The sequence below is a fragment of the Apis cerana genome, linkage group LG7 (genome assembly GCF_029169275.1).
Source record: "Apis cerana isolate GH-2021 linkage group LG7, AcerK_1.0, whole genome shotgun sequence".
Lineage (NCBI taxonomy): Eukaryota > Metazoa > Arthropoda > Insecta > Hymenoptera > Apidae > Apis > Apis cerana.
Genome location: NC_083858.1, coordinates 10,377,117 through 10,400,034, shown reverse-complemented (window position 1 = coordinate 10,400,034; position 22,918 = coordinate 10,377,117). Strand labels below are relative to the sequence as shown.

At 32.6% G+C, this 22,918-nt stretch overlaps 1 protein-coding gene across 1 annotated transcript; it reads left to right on the top strand.

Annotated features, from left to right (window-relative positions):
• The first annotated feature begins 4,490 nt into the window (after positions 1–4,490).
• Positions 4,491–22,636, top strand: LOC107999358 (putative aminopeptidase-2). Its single transcript, XM_017059123.3, has 31 exons — positions 4,491–4,863; positions 5,431–5,926; positions 6,293–6,448; positions 6,674–7,151; positions 7,515–7,750; positions 7,933–8,303; positions 9,880–10,160; positions 10,474–10,658; positions 10,759–10,926; positions 11,200–11,352; positions 11,548–12,168; positions 12,370–12,525; positions 12,785–13,253; positions 13,571–13,809; positions 14,067–14,419; positions 14,598–14,875; positions 15,228–15,409; positions 15,542–15,709; positions 15,799–15,936; positions 16,003–16,081; positions 16,424–16,959; positions 17,302–17,463; positions 18,073–18,372; positions 18,921–19,104; positions 19,435–19,591; positions 19,779–20,041; positions 20,427–21,064; positions 21,263–21,430; positions 21,536–21,682; positions 21,770–21,848; positions 22,203–22,636. The coding sequence occupies exons 2-31, from the start codon at positions 5,472–5,474 to the stop codon at positions 22,455–22,457; spliced, it is 8,055 nt and encodes a 2,684-aa protein (XP_016914612.2). The 5' UTR covers positions 4,491–4,863; positions 5,431–5,471; the 3' UTR covers positions 22,458–22,636.
• Positions 22,637–22,918: the final 282 nt, after the last annotated feature.

The window sequence follows — 22,918 nt, the reverse complement described above, 5'->3', positions numbered from 1 at the left end:
AATTAATTTAAAAATTCCTTTACCTGGATTTTTATTTAATTACTATATTGATTATTTAAATAAATTTTGTAAATAGATTCTATCGTTTTTTAAAAAATATATATTCGCAATCTAGTCATTACAAATGATGATAGATAGATACGATATTGCAATAAAAATTTCAATAATCCTTACTTATTATTTTACTTTTAATAATTTTTCTTGCAATTTTTATAATTATAATATTCTAAAATACTGATAAAAAATTATATTTATTTATTCTTTTTTTTAATAATTAATAGGCTTAATAATTAATAATTACAAAGTGATGATCTGCGATATCAATTGGATAAAGATCGCCGTTTATCTTCGATCCGAGAATTTCTCCAATATTCATCTGTTGAATCGAGGCTAAATAATCAACGTTATTAGGGAATTAATCATTCAAAAATATTTCGATCGATTGATATTTTTAGAAATTGTAACATACTTATCTCGCGAAACGGATTATATTCCTTGGCATTCCAGTTTCTGGATATACACGTTGTATCAAACGTAAATGTTATTATCAAATTAACGATTCGCAAAATTTTCCATCAAGAACAAAATGCCTTCTCGAATATTATATCTATACGATACACATGATTTTAAATTCGGAAAAAAATCACTGAAATTTTTTTTAGAAATAGAATAGAATAAATTTAATATTTTGAGAAGTTTAAGAATCTATTCTATTTCATCTAAATCATTTCCTAATTAATATTTCGTCCTATTTTCTGATCCTATATAATAAATTGCATAATGGTCTTAATTAAATCTTATCAAGAAAATTAAGGATAATTAAGCATTCAAATTTAATATCAAGGTTGCATCGCATAAACGATAAACTGCATCGACATAGAGTTGAAACAAAGGTAAAATTATTAAAAATTAATGAAAAAAGAACTGTTATTTGTATTCGATATTATCGAAATCTCATGGACAATAATCATAATCTTACATTTCGATGTAAAAAAGCATTTAATCGTATAATATCACACGTGGAAAATATTCCTTCTCTTCAGCTTAAACAATTTACTCGTGCTATTCGTGGCAATCGCGTGGAAAAGTTTTTTAATTGACATTTCAAATGTTTTTCGTTCTAGCTAGACTAATAAAACTTATTTTCGATATCCTTATCTGGAAAATCAATAGCCAGGATCAACTAGATAAGGTAATTCTGATTTGATAATAGTTTTATTATCGAAGTGAAATGCGAAGTAGGTTTTAGAAATGTAGATTAAACAAATCGTAATTATCTTTCGTTTCTTTTCGATTGAAGATTTTTTTGCGAACGATTAACAAAAGATTCCGATATATATTATCATGTGTGTGAAAAAAAATTGAAATGAAAATGATCAATAAAATTAATGATCAATAAATGATCAATAAATCAAACAAGAAATATTATAAAGTAAAAAGGTATAAAAATAGCACTGAGACTATTGCTATCTTCTTAATTAAATTACAATCGCCATTTTATTTTTTTTCTACAATTTTGATGAGAACGAGAATTCAATACTCTGCAATAAAAATTAATGAAGATATACGAATGTAAATATATTTTTTTTAATGAAATTTCTTTAAAAATAATTAATCGTTACGTATGAAATATTTTTCTTTTGAAAATACCTTTTCAATCTTCAATTTTAGGGATTATTTTCATTATTCTCTTTAACATTTATCCATCGTTTAATCATTTATTCATCGAAATTTTTCAGAGTTGATTTAATACGGCTAATCCATTTTCTTATAAAATAAATTTCAAGACAAGGAAAGAAATGAAGATAAAATATTGTATTTATTGAAATGTTCTTCTTTTCCAAAGTTATACATATATTGTCATTTGAGAAGGTGAAAAAAGCTGAAGTCGAAAAAAGTAAATTTAAGCATATTATCGCCAATTGTATCAAGATTCTTTTATCTGCACATGAGCATTAATTATCACGAACATTTCCAACGTCTCGTACAATTTAATTTAATGATAAACCTAAATGGACAATTGGGTTAATGAAGCGCGACCCATCTGATTTTATTATTGATATAAAAATTAAAAATTGTTTCCTGGATATCATTCAACAAACTTCGATAAATATCGTCAATAATTTGATTTGATTCTTTAATGTTTTCTCAGAGACAGAATCGAAGTTTATTATTTATAATTGTCAACCAACTATGATATTCCATATAATTACGAAACAACTTTGAAATAATGCGTATAAATTTTGACGATCATTAAGCATAGAGATAACGAGATTACGAGATTAATTTTCAGATTACAAGATAAATAATGCACTTTCCGAGATCTCGTATTTAAAATATTTCTTCATGACCACGAAAACGAAGATATTCGTCTAGAATTTTTAAATATCGTAGTTTAACTATTATTATTACTATTAAATTTATATCGATTCTTTTGCAAAATTATAAAATTTAGTACATTAAATTGTGAAAAAAAAAAATAATAAATTTAAATCTTCGATCGAATCATTAATTACATTAGTTACATCAACAACTATATTTAGATTGCGCTAAATATAGTTTAATATCAGTGATATATCGATAAACGAGCAAAATTGAGATGCATTTACAGTTTGAAAAAAAATGTTAAAACAAACGTATCATTGTTGTCAAAAGGATTAACAAAGATATTACATTATAAATATTCTTGTCCCACATTATGAATATTATGAGCAAACGATAATGTAATATCGTATTGTACCAATTATGTTATAATGCCACGAGCCTTCAAGATCAGATGAGAATCGATCAAGAAATTTAATTACATGAACCGTTTCAATCGGTCATTCGATAAAAAAATCGTGCTAAATAATGATTTCGTACAAGAGAAATACTTTAAGCTTTTATCATTTCTCAGTAAATGTTCTGGGCATCTTAAAAGGATCTCAATTGCGAAATATTTTCTTATCATCTGGAAAATCAATTAGATATAACGATATAAAATTTTAAAACGAACGATATCAAATTTCAATTTCAGGATTGCGTAATAAATTTGAAAATTGTATTTAGAAATTTTGTTGTTTTTAAATTATATATTAATTCGATAATATTATCAATATCTTTAGTGATTATAAATGATTGATATATGATGCTATATAATTCGTAATAAAATAAGCAATAAAATTATTCTTAAATAATTCTTTTTTTTTTTTTTTTCGAGGAAATCAAATTGGTGGTATAAAGATTCTTTCGCGTAATTGGATGAATTTATATTCTAAATGGAGGGAGAAGAGTTTGGAGGGAGAAAAAAATTTTACGAGATAAAAATAAATTGCTTCTAATGATAAATCATGGTGATAGGTCGTGATACTTGGAAGATAAAGATGTTTTAAATATTTCAAGATCATCGTTTTTAATTAAATTGTAATATAATGTACGTAACAAAGAGAGTATTTTGTCGTATTTTTTTTTCGTAGCAGAAAAAAAGTCACAATTTCAAGAAGCTTAAAACTTTTAAAATATTTTTTTATTCTTAGAGACGATTCTGAGTTTTGAAGATTTGATGATTTAAGAAAGTTACGTAATAATTCAAAGGAAAAAAAAAATGTTGAAGAAGAAGAAATTGAAGAAGAAAATTTCATTTTAAGTACTATCCAAACACACGTCCAATTTTAAGTTTCAATTACTATTTAGAGCTATCAACGTTACAAAAGTTATCTAACATGATTATCTGTCACATATTTTTCTATTGGAAAAATAATAATAGAGTTTTTTTGATAACCTAATAATTATTATAATACTTTAATTATCATTTCCCAGATTTTCTATAACGTAACAATAAATATTTTCCAATAAAAATATCACTTTGATTTTTTTTTCTTCCTCTTCTTCTAAACAACGCCTTATTTTTGATTTTATAGAATTCCAATAATTGATGTCAAATCCAATAACCTGACGCTCACTTGAGATAATCTTGAATCAAGAATCCAAGTCCAATTAAGCAAATTACATATTTATAAAATAAGATATGTTCTTAAATAAATCTATTACGCGTTAAAACGAGTCATAAAACATAAATACACTTGACACATTAAGCAAATCTATGATGAATCGAGGACCAAACTCTCTCTTACATGCGCACACACAGAAAGAAAGAAAAATTCTACGCCTTCCACGACCCAACTTTATCAACATTTTCGAAAGTTATCGAATCTATGGAAAATAAATTATCCGAAGAATCCCGTCTTCGCAAGGTTACTTTTCAAAACCGATAAACTACGTTCGATCATTTATTATCCTAGGTCGTGTCGTTCAAAAACAAAGAACGTTCGTTCGGTCGTTGAACATTTGAGGGGGAAAAAAAAGGAAAAAAGAAAAAAAGGAAAATTCGTAATATCTTCGTTTCGAAAGATTGACACATTGATATTAAGTCACGTTCATTATCGAGAGACGAAATAATGGCCGAGCCATCGATAAGATAATTGATGATAGTAAATAACGAAATGTGCACACATTGGATCGGATTGGATGGGACCGGCGGAGAGGAGAGAGAAAAAAAGTTGGCGACGAAAAGATCGGCGATCTAGTAGGCCGCGGGATCGCGGCGAGTTCGAAGATTTAGCAGAAACATCACGCCTCTTATCGAGAGTGTGCACGTCTATTAATAAAAGTAACGTGTCGCGGACCGCACTCGATCGTGAACCGTGTTCTGTGTCCGTGAAACGGATTGCGATACGCATCCGACATTGGTGTAGCTTTCACTTTTCGTAGGGGACATATCTGCCATCGTAGCCGCTGCTCTTTTAGCGGGGAAGGATGTGACTATGAAGATACACCGGCACGGGTGTTAGATCGAAGCTAAATTGAACGAGTTGACAGGGGAACGTAAGTTGACAATTTTTCATTCGATTCCAAAGAATTTTTTCTCTCTTTCTTTCCTCCTTCTCTCTTTGAGAGAATTTCTCCAACATTGTTTGTTATTAAATATTTGTTATTTAAGGTTAATCGATGAAAAGTTGGAGAGGAAACGACTTTTTCTTTTCTTTTAATAATTAAGAATTTTGTATTTGTAATTGTTGCGTGAAATTTTTAGGCGACAAATAAAGGGAAGAATTTTTATTATAAGAATTTTTCTCCATTTGAGAATAGAGAAAAATCAAACTTCGTTATCTTTGAGGAAAGTCGAATTATTCTATTCTTCCATTTCACAATCGGAAAGATATTTTATCTCGATTTACAAAAAAAAATTTTATCGTATTTCTAAAGTATTTTTCAAGTTTTCTCTCATCGATTCGAAACACGCATTTCATTAAGTGACGCAGACACTTTCCTTTCCGTAAAATTCACAATATTCCGAATTTAAGTAAGATAAATCCGCCATATTATTCATTTATATTATTTTAACAACAATGATGAATGTATATATAAATGTATACAATTTTTATAACACAGATTAATATCGAACGACAAGAAATATTGTCACCGCCATCACCATGAATTTATTCTGGAACCAAATTTCCACCATTGTCCTCCTTTTGCTGTTCGCTGGACATGAAACGAAAGGGATCGAGCAAGATCTCGACTATAGATTGCCAAAAACTGTTGTCCCTTCCAGTTACGAAATTTTACTGATGCCAGAATTGAAAGATGATTTCAAATTCGAGGGACGCGTGCACATCAACGCTAGTGTACGAGAATCGACCAACACCATAACGCTTCATTATAATAAAATGGAAATATTGAAATTGACGGTCACGTGCGACAAAGAGTTGCAAGAGATCGCGAAAACGTCGTACGACAATGTAACGGAGAAATATGAGATTACGCTTAATAACGAGCTGATCCCGGAAACAATTGTTTCGATTAATATTGCGTACCGAGGAAATCTTAGGGACGACATGATTGGATTTTACAGAAGCTCGTACTTCGATTCCAAAGGAACTCTCAGGTAAAATTTTAAACCATTAAATGATAATATTTTAGTTATTATAAATGTGTGTACACAAATGTAGATAATTTTCATTTCTTGCATACATGAATGTTCTTTTAAAGATCTTTTTATTATTTTTATAATTTGAATGGGTGAGTTATGAAAATTTTTGAATTTGTGATTTTCAGATTTGAGCCTTATTTCGTATATTTTGCTGTAATTTTGTCAATTTATCAGTTTATCAATTTATATTTGTAAATTAAAAAGATTTGAAGGATTTTAAAAATCAAAATTTTTTAAGATTTTAGTTCTCGATACTTTTAGAGTTTAAAAGTTTAAAAGAGACCCTGTGAAATTTCGAATTTTTCTTTTTAAACGATTCAGGTGGCTCGCTTCCACGCAATTCCAAACAACACATGCAAGGCATGCTTTTCCTTGCTTCGACGAACCAAGCTTCAAGGCAAAATTTATAATCAGAATTTTGAGGCCAGCAGAATATACTTGCCTAAGCAATATGCGACTAAAGAGTACCATAAAAGTGTGAGTAACCGTATAGCTTGAAACATTAATATTAATAAAATGTAATTAATAAATTTTTACCTGAAACATTTTGAACAAATATAAAATTAAAATTAATGCAAAAAGATATTCAAAACTAGACGTTTTCTACCATGAAAATATTCCGACTAAAATTAAAATACAAATAAATAAAAATTGATATTCAAATAAATGACTCGACAAATTTTTGCGACGAATCGTCTGCAGAGAGCAAGGTTATTGGGACGAATTCGAGGAAAGCATCCCTATGTCGACCTATCTGGTAGCCTTCGTCATCTCGGAATTCGAGGCCGTGAAAATGAAGGGACTCGAAAATTTCAACGTTTGGGCCAGGCCAGAGGCCATCGATCAGGCCAAATACGCTTTGACGATCGGCGTACAAGGTCTCGAATATCTTTCCAACCGTTTCCAACAAAATTATCAACTTCCCAAGATGGACATGGTGGCCGTGCCCGATTTCTCAGCAGGCGCGATGGAGAATTGGGGCCTCATCACCTATCGTGAATCAAGATTGTTGTACGACGAGGCTACGAGTTCGGACATCGCGAAACAAAACATCGCCTCGGTGATTATCCACGAGTTAACCCACATGTGGTTTGGAAACATGATCACCCCCGAATGGTGGAGCTACCTGTGGCTGAGCGAAGCGTTTGCCAGATACTTTCAATATTTTGCCACTGCGCAGGTGAGGATGTAGAGTGTTAGTTCTGATACAGAGATTGTGATAAAAAAATAAATTTTTCTGCCAGAAATATTTTCAATATTTTGCCAATACAGAACGTTATTCATAGTAGAGGGTAGAGATCGATAGTTGATAAAAGAAGTCACTTCCAATATTTTGTCAGAGCGAGTAGAGAAGGTAGAGATTGATAATTGATAATAAAAGTTGTTCGAGGCTAATATTCCCAATATTTGGCACTGTATAAGTAAGAACATGGGATATTATACGTGGTAGATGAATATATAACAACACGTATATACGTAAATTTCATATAATTTTTCGATAATTACGGTCAAACGGTTTTTATTCGTGTGTTACGTTTTCCAGGTGGAGAAAACGTGGAACATGGAGGAACAATTCCTCGTGGAACAACATCACACGGCTTATGCGTCCGACGGGATCGAGACTTCTCAACCTATGACCCGAGATGTGAAAAATTCATCGCAAATTAGCAGTATAGGAGACACGATTACTTATAACAAAGGAGCGAGTATTGTACGAATGATGAATCTCATTTTTGGATCCGAAGTGTTCGATGCCAGCCTTCAAAATTATCTGATTGCGTAATGATAATTATTAATTTAATTTCGAATTTAATATCAGAAAATTATTGAAGTTAAAAATATAATATTGGATATTTTACAGACACGTAAACTTTTATCCATCCCGTATACTCAAAAATTAATCTCTTAAGTATAATAAAATATTCTTCGATCACGATCCCATTAATTTGTATTCTTTGCAGTAACAAACTGGCTAAAGTAGCGAAACCAGAAAATCTGTGGCTGGCGCTGCAAACGGAAATCAATCGCCAGAAACCACCGTACAACGTGTCCGTCGCCCCGATCATGACCACATGGACGGAGCAGCCCGGATTTCCGGTCGTAAGCGTTGCCATCAAGAATGGCGTGGTCACATTGCAACAACAACGCTTCCTCCTCAGGAATCTCAAGTCCACACCTACCAACTTGAGGTGGTACATACCGATCACGTGGACCACGCAAGAAAATCCAAACTTCAATAGAATAAACGTGGAGCATTGGTTGCAAGATGAACGCGACACGATTAACATCAGTCAATCCTCGGGATGGGTGATATTTAACGTCCAAAGTGCCGGTGAGTACTATCAAAAAAAAACGAGGATCGTCTCGAAATCATTGAAACGTGTCTAAATAAAGAAGAATTTTTTGTTATGGCGAGATATCCTCTTCGAAATAATTTCAAACAATTTTTTTCAAACGACTTGACAGACAATTGCCGTGTTCGAAGGTTGAAATAGGATTGAAGTAGGTAATGTGAGGAATATGTGACAAGTTGTTTCTTTAAATTTTTTTAAATATCAATATCTTCTTCGTGAATTAAACATGGAAAAGGCATTCGTTTAGAGGCAGATAAAAATATTGAGGATGAGTTTTGAAGGATAGAAGAGCTAAATTGTCTTTTTTTTTGTAAATTAAATTAAGTATACAAGAGTCAATTGTATTTAGGATGATAGAAATTTTAAAAATGAGCGTAGAAATTATTGAAACATTTTTTTGCATCAAAGAAAAATAAGACGATAAGAATTCGCATCATTAATTTAAAAATTATTCAAAATTAATTTAAAAGAAACAGATTGTAATACTTTATCTTTTCTCGTTCAAACACGATAATTAAATTTAAATGATGATTGATAACAATAGTGTAGTAGATACAAGTGTTATAAAGAGCTTTATCAACTATGTTTATTACGCTTATCGTAGACCTGTTTTGTTTATCAAGTGCGTGTCTGCCTAGAAACAGAACAATGAACACGACAAACAACGTTCATCCATTTTAACCAATGTTCAACGATCAACTAACTGTACATATTTTACATTGTAGCTTATTTTTCTACATCGTATGTACATTTTTATTTCGTACGTATTTATTTTGCCGATACGCCATTTCCAAGTGGCACCGTTCAAACGGGAAATATATTTACCAAAACTTATACGATGCCTTTTCACAAATACGATTTACCATGTTGATTTTGAATAAATATAACAATCTTCGACGTACGAATGTTATAAATGATAACTTATCTATAGTTTGAGTATAAAACACACGATTTCGAGAGTTCAACGATAAAAACTTTGATTTAACGATAACAAAATAGATTTGGAATATAATGAGAGTAGAAACGTAAATTTTATTGTTTTTTCAATCTCTTTTTCAGTAAGAAATTTAAATTTGCAATTTTTGAATCAATACATATATATGTATGATAATTGTCCTGAAATTTTTCACTGACACATACCATTTTCATTTTCATTCTTTTCTTTTCTATTTAATTTTTTTGCTTCTTTTTGCATAAAATAAAATTATCACGAGAAACGAAGAATGATATTTATGATTAATCAAGATCATGATGTTATAGATTGCTGCAAGTGATATCGATTAAAATGTTGCATTATAAAAGAAAAGTGTAATATACAAAAATCTAATCTTTTATTCTCAGTAAATCTCGCATCCTGAATATGGTCGATATTTTTCCTTATAATTTAAACATATCTTGATATAACGATCGTATTTTTGAACCCATTTCATTTTCTCTCCATTATTCGAAATTTATTTCTATTACTATTAATTAAAATATTATTACGTTAGAAGTGATTGTTTAATTAACACTTCTCAAATCTCGAAATATCGTTTCACCAATCGAAATTTTCAGGTTTCTATCGAGTGAATTACGATAACGAGTCCTGGTATCGTATTATCAAAGTTCTGAACAGCAAAAATTACGCGGACATACACGTTCTTAACAGAGCCGCCATAGTCGACGATTTATTAAATTTAGCCAGAACTGGTTTCCTTCCTTATGGAACCGCCTTCGATGGCCTGCAATATCTTAAACGAGAAAATAATTATTTGCCGTTCAAAGCTGTGTTCTCGGGCCTCACGTACCTCGATCAACGATTTTCTGGACTCGATGAATATCATAAGCATATAAAGGTTCGTCAAACTCAATGTACATATGCACAAAGATGTTTCGTTTTAACAAAATTTTTCTCGATCATTCGTTATTTATCTTGGTGATTCTGATTTATTTTGTATTTAATTTAATCGAAACATTTCGAATAATTTAAATTTAAATTTTTTAGATATAAAAGATACACAGTTTATTGGGACATTTAATTTCTTTTATCAACTAATGATATTAGAAAAATTATGTATATTTTTCAAAAATTTCTTATTTTCTTTTTAACAAAAAAGTTTCATTCTGACCTTGATCTTCGGTCTCTCGATTGAAAAATAATTTCTTTAGGAATTTGTCCTCCTCCTTATCGAGGACACGTACAAACGTGTCGGGTACGTGGATCGTCCAAGAGACGATAGATTAACGGTGTTATTGAGAAACGAATTGAACAAATGGGCATGCAACTATGGCCACAAGTCCTGCGTGCAGATTTTCACCAAAATGTTTAGAAATTGGAAACAGGATAATATGATGTAAGCATTTTGCAACTGATATCGAACAAACTTGTTTGTTTTAAATGGAAATAGAAGAGGGAAGAAGAAATAATAAAATCTTTTCGTTACAATGTTCCAGAATTGATCCGAATCAACGACCTGTCGCGTATTGCATGGGTGTAAAATATGGAACGACGGAAGATTGGGACTTTTTATGGAAACAATATTACGATTCAAATTCCGCGACCGAACAAACGGTTATATTGGAAGCTCTCGGTTGCACCCAGAATACTGTGCTTTTGGAAAAGTAAGAACGTGATCAAATTTGAGAAAAAGAAACTCAAACTAAAAGAATAAAACGGTGCACGCCGGAGATATTTTTTCAATTAAATTTGAAATTATTACACGTTCCATTCTTTTTTTTTTATTACTAGACTACGAATATTTATGCAAAATTTAAAATGTCGAACGTATAGTTATGATTCGAAGAAAATTGAAAAACTTAAGTTAAATTAAAATTTAATTTTGCGTATATATCTACACACGCAAGATTTGCAATTTGATCGTGACATTGTTTCAGATATCTATTGTACGCGCTGAAGAATTTCACGGAAAGCAGAATTCGAATGCAGGACAATTCCGCCGTATTCTCCGCAGTCTATAGTTCGAGCGCGCTCGGCGCGGAATTCGTGCTCGATTTCGTTGAGAAATATCAAGCTGAAATGACGAAATTGTACGCCCAGAAACAATTCAATCTCCAATTTCCAATCTCTCTTTACTATCTCTTTAATTCTTCGTTACAGCCTAATCTAAATTTTCGAAAGTCCTCACGAAACAAAATTTTAATCTAACACGTTAGATGATCAATGACCTTTATTCCCTTTCCTCGTTACACTTTAACTAATTCTTTTTAACAAACTATTTCCAGTTACAACGGAACAGACACGATTTCGAGCATCCTCTCGTTAGCTTCGAAACGTTTCTCGACCCAGAGATCGGTGGACAAATTCGAAAATTTGATCAAGGGCCACGAGGCAGAATTGAAGAATAGCTTGGACTCGTTGAACAACGCCCTCCAGATAGCTAAATACGAACTGTCGTGGGCGAAGAATTACTCGATACCGATTACGTCGTGGTTAATCTCGTTTAACAAAGATCACCACGAGAGCAAAACGGAGTATAGGCTGCCTGCGAGCGTAAAGCCAACGTCGTACGAGGTCTGGATACAAACCGATGTAAATGAGTTAGATAATTTTACGTTCTCTGGAACTGTATCGATTAACGCGATCGTTGAAGGGAAAACGCAGAATATCACTTTACATTCGTCGGGGTTAGATCACAGTGATGTTCTCGTGCATGTAAGAAACGAAACGGTCGCGATTAGCAGAATAGAAATAATTGAAAAATACGATTTCATGGTCATCGTGCTCAACGAAGAGTTGCAAGTCGGGCAGAATGTACTCGTCAAGATAGGATTCTCGGGACGTCTGAACGAAGAGATGCGTGGATTTTACAGAAGCTTGTACGTAGATGGTAATGGTAAAACGAGGTGAGGAATTTTGTAATTTTTTTTCCTTGTTCGTTTAACACTAAAGTCATTCACGTTGCGTAGTAGTCTAATTTTTTTTATAATAATTATCATTTGATATTAATTATCCATGAGGATACTTTTGCGTTGATCACGGCGAGTTGAATTTATAGTAAGTGAAATGTAATAAGTTTTTGCAATTGAATATTATTTACATGACAGATGGTTGGCCGCCACGCACATGGAGCCAGTCGGAGCTCGAAAGATGTTCCCGTGTTTCGACGAACCAGCATTGAAAGCGACTTTCAAACTGAAGGTTACCGTGCCAAAAAATTTTAACGCGGTCAGTAATATGCCGATTGATGAGGAGCTAAGTCAGTACGTAATTACTCTTTCTTGAATGCTTTATATTTTATGTTTGAATTCTGCAAAATTTCATTCTTTTCACTCGATGTTCTAAGATTGAATACGTTCGAGAGAATAAAAAATACGTATATATACATTTTTTATATTCCTCAAAGAATTGTTATCTTAGGAATATCATTCTAATATTCTCATAATATCCATTAATATGAAAACTCTCAATTTTCCAGAATGTTCCATTCTTAATAATTTTACGAAAATTTATTCTGCACAGGGGCGAAAGGAGAGAGATCAGTTTCGCGAAAACGCCGAAAATGTCGACATACTTGTCCGCCCTGGTCGTTTCCGACTTCGCGTGGTTGAACGACAGCATTTTCGGAGTTTGGGCAAGGCGAGACGCGATCGATGATGGACGATATGCCCTGTCCGTGATGAACGGCCTCGTTAATTTCTACGAGAAGACGTTGGGCATCCCTTATCAACTGCCTAAACTGGACATGGTAGCGCTGCCTGACTTCGTGTCGGGCGCAATGGAGAATTGGGGCCTGTTGACTTACAAGGAGAGGAACGTACTGTACAATCACCAATTATCGAGCACCGCGTCGAAACAGAGCATAATAAACGTGATATCGCACGAAATCTCTCATCAGTGGTTTGGAAATCTCGTCAGCCCACACTGGTGGAAGTATTTGTGGTTGAACGAGGGTTTCGCGAGATATTTCCAGTACTTTGCAACTAAAAATGTAAATATTACGAGAAATGTAGAAATTATATATTTTATCTTCGACTTTTCTTCTTGATATTTTCGAAAATTTTTCGTTAAGAATGATTTCGATTCATATAACTCTTCTTTTTGATAAATTTAGCAGCGAGAATATAATTTCTGAATATTTAATTCCTAGTACATTAATTAATCTTTTCCACGAGAAGAAGGACGGTAATTTGATTTTTGCGTCGGAAATTAATCGTGATTAATTGAAATTCTTTCCTTCTTTGTTTTATGGCATTTATATTTTATAAGAGAGAGTCTAGAAGATTATTAATTAATAATACTTTTTAGGAGGAACCAACCTGGTCTTTGGAATCTCAGTTTATCGTGGAACAGTTTCACTCGGCTTTCGAGGCAGACAGTTCATTATCCACACACGCTATGACTCACGATGTCTACAGCCCAACAGAAATTAGAGGAATATTCGATTCGATATCTTACGCTAAATCCGCTAGCGTGATAAGAATGATAGAGAAGGTATTGGGTCGCGAGGAATTCTTCGAGGCTCTTGGAAATTACTTAAAGAAGCGGTAAAGTTTAACTTAAAATTAAGAATTTTCGTTAACTCTCATTTTTTACCATGACTCTATTTATTACCAATTTAATAATATTTTTTTTTAATTTTGTACCATAAGCTAATTCCAAAGCTTAGTTCAAAATTGTTTTACATAAATTAGAAAACATAATTTACTAAGAATAAAAATTATATTGCTTTGAATCATCGAATAAGAATGAAAATAATAATAGTTGCAAATAATTTCCACATTTTATGATAATTATTACACAGGCAATACGACGTAGCTACGCCAGAGGATCTGTTTGAGGCGTTCAAAGAAAAAGTAACCGACGAAACAATTAAAAACTTGTTCCTCGCCATCATGAATAATTGGACCACTCAACCCGGATATCCTGTCCTTTACGTTACCTTACAAAAAGATCGTATGAAACTCAGACAAGACAGATTCCTCTTGAACCCGGATGACAAATCGCCTCAAACCACTTGGTATATACCTATCAGTTGGACCAACCTTAACAATCCAAATTTCACTGACACGAAGCCAAAACTTTGGTTCAATGCTACCCAAGATAGCGTTCAATTGCCAAGTAAACATCTTTATTTACTGAACGTGCAACAATCAGGTGAGTGAACGTGAACAATGCAAAGTATCTGCAAATTTTTAATCCATTGCAAACATATAAAATTTCGAGAGTATTTTTTTTTTGGGGAGGGGACAATTGTCTTTTAATTATTACTTATATAATTATCAGCATTAAATTTACAATATTAATTTTCATCCGTTTGATATGAAACTTGCAGGATACTATCGCGTGAACTACGATTACAAAACTTGGCAAGATATAACCGATTTCTTAAAGAGCGATAAATACTCGACGATACACGAAATCAATCGTGCAGCGTTAATCGATGATTTGTTAAATCTTGGCAGAGCGGAGCAATTGAATTACAGCGTCGTTTTAAACGCGACGCAGTATCTGGTCAATGAAACGAATTACATACCGTGGCGAGCATTCTTCAACGGTTTGACTTACGTACAGAAACAATTGGAGCAAAAGGATAATTACAATGCGTTCGTTGTATGTATTGGGAAATAATAATTCGAATAAGCGTGTCTATTATCAGATTGTTTATTTCGATCGTTACACCGCTGTCCCATTTTATCTTCGTCTCTCTTCAACTAAGAAATTGGCTTACAATTGCTTAACAAACTTAACAAACAAGTCTCGTTCGAAATTCTCGTACAACAACTTTTGTGTTTGTTTCGGCCCCCAGAATCGATCCTCCAAAGTTATTCCACGAATATAATTATATATTCCGTATAATACAATTGCAATTAATGCAAACATAATACAAACGTAAATTTGTTTATAATAAAGTGATAAAGTGTTTAAATTATTCCATTGTAAAAATCATTTAATTGTATTTCAGCGATACGTGACCTCACTTTTAACACCGATATACAACAAGCTTGGATTTAAGGATAAATCAAAAGATGATCACGTCACGTTGTTGTTCAGATCGCACGTTCGTAAATGGGCATGCAAATTTGACGTAACGGATTGCAAGGCGCAAGCTTTATCTCACTTCGATGCTTCAAACAACAGTGCAGCGTTAGTATCGTTATTTTTTTATTAAACTATCTTTTATAATTTAATGTATGTCTTAATCATTTGATTTGAAAAATAAGATAATAATTATTCGTTACGTATATTTATTGTATTTAATATATTTATATTTCATAGACTTGAAGCTAATATTCGCAGTGTATCTTACTGCACGGTCGCTGAACAGAACGATAGGCAATTGTGGAATCGTTTATGGGAACTTTACACACAATCGACATTTTCAGCGATAAAATCAATAATTCTTCAATCTCTATCCTGCGCCACGGAAGATGTCCTCCTCAAAGAGTAAGATTTATTTATGTGAACGTAAATGATAATTGATATTATTACATTTCGTTTAACGATAATTATATATTCTTCTATTTGTTCTAAAGTCTGCTCCAAAAGGCGGTTACGAAGAATTCGGGAATACGATTCGAAGATCGTTCGAGCGTGTTCACTTCCGTTATCAATTCGAGCCCGGAAGGGGTTGAAACCGTGATAGATTTCGTTCGAGAAAATTATGATAAAATGTGAGTAAATTGCAAAGTTACACGATAGATTTTTTTAATAATACAATGATTCTTTTTTTCTTACAGTTACGAGCAAGTTTCCAACGTGAACAGTATAGTGAATGCAATTGGAAAGAAGGTGTTCACAAACGAGCTTTACGCAAAGGTAATTCCTTTCCTTCTTTGTGAATGAAATTGAATATCTTGACTAAAAGGCTGACAAAGATAAATAGACTATATTTAACTATTTATTGGAAATTTACAATGTACAAATGATACACGTGATGCATAGAAAAATATCCAAAAATAAATTTCATTTAATTTTCTAAAGTCAATCTGCATCGATAAAATCATTTCATTTTTGGCAAATTGCAGAGCAAAATTTGCTCCTTTACAGTTTTATTGTAATAAAATCTGATACCGAATTTATTATTTTTAATCTCCTAATATCAGTAAAAGATATTTATTTAAATAAACAAAAAAGTTTTAATTCATCACTTCTTCACAGTACGTCGAACTGGTCAACTTGTTGGAGGAAAAGGGATCATTGAAAAACGCGAGAGCTTACGTGGATAACGCGATACGGGAATTGAAATGGAATCAGAACAACGTTCCAAAGATATACCAATGGCTCGAGGAAAATTATCCATCGAGCAGTTACCGTTTACCGAAATTATTCTCTCCTTTGAGATACGATATTACCCTCTCTCCTTACTTCGAGGAAAGGAACTTCACATTCGATGGAAACGTTAAGATAGACATGAAACCTAAATCGAATTACGTATCTCGCATAGTAATACATTCTAACAAATTAGACATAAAGAACGTATCGGTGTACGAAACGAATTCCGTTACGAAAGTGAAAAATCCGCTACGTGTGAGCGGTGTTAGAGAAAACACGGATACTCAGATGCTCACGATATTCTTGGACACTTACGTCTCGTTCGATATCGTCACCCTTCAGATCGATTTTCTCGGCAAATTGAACGACAATATGGAAGGATTTTATCGAAGTTATTACACCGATTCTAAAGGAAACGTTCGGTGAGTAGAGTAAGAAAGATCAGGATTTTTTTTTTATTTTATGCTGCTACGAATGTTTAGAAATATAGAAAAATCTTTGTGCTATGATGATTAATCTCCTGTCTTAGAATAATTATGGATTTATTAAATAAAAATCTACAGAGTGCACATCTATTATTTCGATGGCGCGAAATTCAAACGTGTCGTCTCTGTTATGTAAAAAGGATTCCAGAGGAATATAGCTTTCTACTAATATCTATTTAAGGACAAGAGTCTGCTTGATCTCTATTTCCTTCGTCGAAAATTTTATTTTGCATAAATAATTGCAGTCTTTTCATCGCTGTTTTCATTTTGTCTTTCAAGATGGCTGGCTACCACTCAATTTGAACCGATTTACGCGAGGCAAGCGTTCCCCTGCTTCGATGAACCAGCTTTCAAAGCAAAATTCGCGATCAGGATCGAAAGATATAAGGAAGTGTATAATACGCTCAGCAATATGCCTCGATTGGAAACTCAAACAACGGAGTAAGTATATCTGAAAAGAATAAATAAACGTCAAATTTATTTTAACGCGGGATAAAAACAATAATACGCTTTAAAGAGAGTGAAAATATTAAATTAGGCTTGTTTATCTCTTTTATCTTATGCTGAATTGTTATAATTCAAAGAATCTCTGTTACGATCAACTTCGAGTAAATCAGAAAAATTATTTATAAATTTAATCGTTTCGATTGACACTTTGACTAAAGGGAACATTGATTGAAAAATAGATATTTTCACAGATTTCCATTTTCATTTTTCAAATCTTTGAATTATTCCAGCAATATGTAAAAAGAAATTGCACTTGTTAATTATGCACACAAATACGAAAAAGATATCTGAACAAAAAAATAAAAAAAATCCAAATCTGCATTTATTGCACATATTGTAATGGATGTCCAAATTTTGCTCTAAAATGACTAAAATGATGTGAATAATTAAAAATTGTCAAAAATGGAACTGCACAAGTCTCTTGCTCTTAAACGTTAATATAAATCTCTAATACAAATCCTACATTTTTTTTTCAATATATTTATTATTAACGTGCATAATAATAATTCTCCATTATTATTTTCTCGAATTATGTACGTACAGTAAACCAGATCGTGTTGTGGACACATTCGATGAAACGCCCCTGATGTCTACATACCTGATAGCATTTGTCGTCAGTGACTTCAAATCGGTAAAAGAGACAAGCGGAAAAGAGAAGGTGAACGTTTGGGGCAGGCCGGATATAGTTTCGAAGGGAGAGTTAGCTGAAATCGCGGCCAAGACCATCCTCGAGAGCCTCTACGTGGAAACAGGACACGCGTACGATTTGCCGAAATTGGATTTAATCGGAATTCCAGACTTTTCAATGGGGGCGATGGAAAACTGGGGCCTTGTCACGTTTAGGTAAAATCGTGTCGAATTATTTGATTTAGGAATCCTAAAATCTCGAATTTTTTAACAAAAGTTTTAAAACTCCGGATAATATGAGTTTATTCTTATAATAATCGAATTCAATTGCGAACAATAGCATTTGCGTTTAAATTGCAGATTATTTAATCTAGAAAGTCGTTTATATATCGAAGATAATATAATACCTTAAAAGTAATTTTTGAAAGTTAAAAGAATATGGTTTTAAACAAATATATTTTTGAATCTATTACAAACAGATATTTGTAAAGGATTGATTAATTCGATAATAATTTTCACTAATATTCTTTTAAGAATTTCATTCTTTCTCAAATAGATTCTTATCTTAATAAAAGAAGTTTACTTGATTACATGAAAATTTGAAATAATAATGTAATTTCATCTTAATCAATATCTTTAATTTAATTTAAAAAATGATAAAAAATTATAATTCCTTCCTTACGTATTTACGGCTATCAGTAAATAGATCCATAAGTAACAATTATTTTGACATCGAATATAAAATAAAATATTTAATATCACAGGGAATACGGATTGTTTTACGACAAAAATGTAACGTCGTCAAAGTATGAGGACTATATAATCACTATAATCGCCCATGAGCTTGCTCACATGATGTTTGGAAATCTCGTCACCTGTGATTGGTGGGATTACATATGGTTGAACGAAGGTTTCGCCGAATTCATGCAATGGCGACTTGCCAATTCGGTAAGTCCTTTATAATATATATATATAAAACACATTTCTGGCAATAATAATTCTCCAATCTCTAATTATTCGTATTAGAAAATTTGTTACAATTTTTATATTTCTCGATTATATATATAAATATAAACCAATTCCCCCTTTTTTGTTAACAATCACAGCTAAGAAATTATTGTACCGATTGTAAGCATAATTTGAACAAATTCATGAACACGAATGAATTTTTCAATATCCGTATTCATATTAAACTAATGAAATAAACGTTTCGAATTAAAATATTGGACACGTTGTGACCAAGATATTTTTAACGTCTCTCAATAAAAATCATCGCAGTTCCGATCTTTCTACGGATACAACGATCTGTTCGTGGTTGATGAACTCCAAGTAGCTATGCAGAACGATGCTTCAGAATCGACCCATCCCATGATTAATCCGGTCAGCAAGCCTGCCGAAATCTCCAAGATTTTCGACAGTGTTACTTACGGGAAGTGTGAGTACTTACGAGCCTCTGGTATCACATTTTTTAATAATTTTCCCAATTTCGAATCATCGTTTTAATCCAATGATCAATCCAGGTTAAAAACTATATAATTATTATTATTATTCTCTGTGCAACTTTAAATTTTGATTTCGAGAAATATCACTGTACTTATAAATATATAAATATTATTTCGCAGCATCCAGCGTAATACGAATGATACAGAAATCATTGAAGCCAGAAACGTTTCGCCGCGCTGTGAATTTATATTTAACCGAACGTCGATTCAACACTTCGACCCCGAACGATCTTTGGAGCGCTTTCGATAAAGCTATCAAGGAGACGAATGATCTAGATCATTGGCAGATCGATATGAAAACGTTGATGCACGGTTGGACCAATCAGCGAGGATATCCCGTCGTTTATGCAACATTGAAGGCCAACACGATAACGTTGACTCAGGTAGTTCTTTTTCTTTTTTTAATAATCGACAATTATTTTCTTTCAATAATATATGAACACTTTGACGAGCAAAATATTCTATAAACAAATGGAGTAATATGGAGAATTGAGAATCATTGTAACTGATAGAAAACGAAACTCATCAAATATCATTTTTAATCGATTGACTGATCGATATCAATCATTTTGATATACTAATTACAAATTAAAACCAATGAATAAGAGCGAAGAGTATATAGAGACAATTTTCTCAAAACAATTTTCTTCTCTCACTGAATCAATTCTTCATCGATTCTTTGAATATCAATCGACACTGGTACAACTTTTATCGATATTTATCTCAGAGGATGTAAAAATAATTAAACCCGGGAAACAATTTTTCCAGAAAAGTTTCAACACGAACGAAATAATCGACGATTTCTACGTACCCATCACCATGACCACCGGCTCCCAACTCGATTTCGAGACAACTTGGACCAGCATTTGGTTGAACAGCGGGCCGAGAACTCTTCACCACCCGAATCCGAGCGAGTGGTTCGTCCTGAACGTTCAACAGAGCGGTTACTACAGGGTGAATTACGACGTTGATTCGTGGAGGAAGTTGATCGACGCGTTGAACAAAACCGATCACAGCAGGATAGACGTGACGAATCGGGCCCAAATCATCGACGATCTGTTGAATTTGGCACGGGCTGGCCACGTCGATTACGAGGTCGCTCTCAACGGAACCACGTATCTGCGGAACGAGAAGTACTACATACCGTGGAAGGCGTTTTTCAACGGGTTCAATTTCATCCTGCAACGTTACCAAGGGCAGAAAGGGGAGGACTCGATCAAACGATACGCCTTGATTTTGGCCAATGGCATGTACGAGAAAATCGGTTTCGTCGATGACGAGATGGAGAGCCATTCCGATCATTTGAGTCGAGATCTCATCCTTAGCTGGATGTGCAGACTGGGCCATAAGAATTGCGTGAACACGTCCGTCGAGTTGTTCGCCAATTGGATGAAGAAGGGAAATTCGTAAGAGAAAGATTGCTTTCTAATTTTTCTTCTCTTTCTCTCTTATACGTTCTTTCGATTTCTCATCTCGTCGTGATTAATTTAGCATTGATGAATATATTTTTGAAAATATAAATTTGATATAAATTCTTCGTGCGATGCGACTATTCGGATTCGATTAGTAAAACGAACAGGAAATTTTCCAACGGTAAATTTTAGGATTTCGCCGAATGCGAGAGCGGCGGTTTATTGTACAGCTATAAGGGAAGGAAATCAAGAGAAGTGGGAATTCCTATGGGAGGAGTATCGAAGCACGAACTTTGCTTCTGAGAAGAAAATTATACTTGATGCTCTTGGTTGCTCCAGTGATAAGGAGACATTGAACTCGTGAGTCTATTTGAGAATAAATTCTTTAAACGATCTCGGTGATCGTCGATATATTCATTTCTAAAAAGGAAACAAAAATATTCTGATTTTTCTATTTATTCTCAGATATCTCAGAACTGCACTGGTTAATCAATCTTCTATCCGAAAACAGGATATTAATACTGTGTTTGCTTCCATTTATAATTCAGGGGAATTCGGGGTGGACACGATGATAGATTTCCTAATAAATAATTATAAAATGTTACACAATTAGTAAGTATATGCGTAATTAAACTGTAAAATTGTAAAAAATGAGGATACAAGAAACAAAGAATATTGTTACAATCTGTTCACTTTCAGCTATGATAATTGGGAAGGCGTCCAAGATTTAATTTCTAAACTGGCGCCTAAGATTTCCACACAAAATCAACTTGCAAAGGTATTATATTTATTTATTTATTACACGTATAATTACTTTAAATTTTTAATATGTCTTAAGTTTACATTTTCTGAGATTAAAATTCCAATTTAAGTGTTCAATCACATTCCTTTCTAAAATAACTTTTATAGTTAAAAATCTTATTGTTTAAATCAATTAAGTCACTTGTCGACCAAAAGTTTAAATAAATAATAAATAAAGAGATTCTTGAATCGTGTAATTCACACAGTTTCGGTTCGCTTATTCCATTAAATTAGTGATCGAAGAAGAAATTTATTGTATGAAACACACTTGTTGCTCGAATCGAACGTGTTAAAAATTTTCAATGATACTTACCTTTGTTAAATCTTGTAGCTGAAAGAATTGAATAACAAAGAAAGTGACATCTCGATCATAACGAACAGCATCGATTCCATGGTTGAAATCGCTATGGAAAACATGAAATGGTACGAGAAGTATTCGGAACAGATTAACACATGGTTCAACCACACAATTCATAGGATGGAACCTGACGATGGGAATGCAGCTACCTCAATTGTCCCGAATAACTTAGCCATAACTTTTGTGACAGTATTCTCGTTATTCGGCTACTTGTTGTTAAATCAATAAAGAGCAGGGGCACACGAATGTACAATTTTTTTGTGTACAAAATTTTCGAACGAATATTGTTATATATACCAATTTTGTAAATTATATTTTATGAATATTAAATGATTTGTAACGCTGTGCTTGTTTTTAATAAGTGAAATAAAGTTATGTATTTGACTTCAGTCATTTTATAAGTACAATAACGATTTTCTGTTTTTTTTTCTAGTTTAATCTTTGGATTTTTTTGCGAGAAATGCAAAATCGTAGAACAATGGACGATTATTTGTACTTGTTGGTCGGAATTTAATTGTGAGAATTTTAAAATTGATAATTACGAAGGATGATTGAAGAATGAGTTTCGAATTGTCGTACATGTTCCAAGCTTTGAAGAATTTTATTATCAAAAATTAAGGATTGAAAATTTCGATCATTCAAAATTAAAATAGAAATCTTTCATTTTTTCATCATTTGGATAAATAAAT

What these genes read in the sequence shown, in the direction of transcription:
- LOC107999358 (XM_017059123.3), top strand. Translation starts at nt 5,472, where the DNA reads ATGAATTTATTCTGGAACCAAATTTCCACCATTGTCCTCCTTTTGCTG. An exon ending in AATATTTTGCCACTGCGCAG is followed by an intron (nt 7,152 to 7,514) that starts GTGAGGATGTAG and finishes TACGTTTTCCAG; the next exon opens with GTGGAGAAAACGTGGAACAT. An exon ending in AATGGCGACTTGCCAATTCG is followed by an intron (nt 19,105 to 19,434) that starts GTAAGTCCTTTA and finishes AAATCATCGCAG; the next exon opens with TTCCGATCTTTCTACGGATA.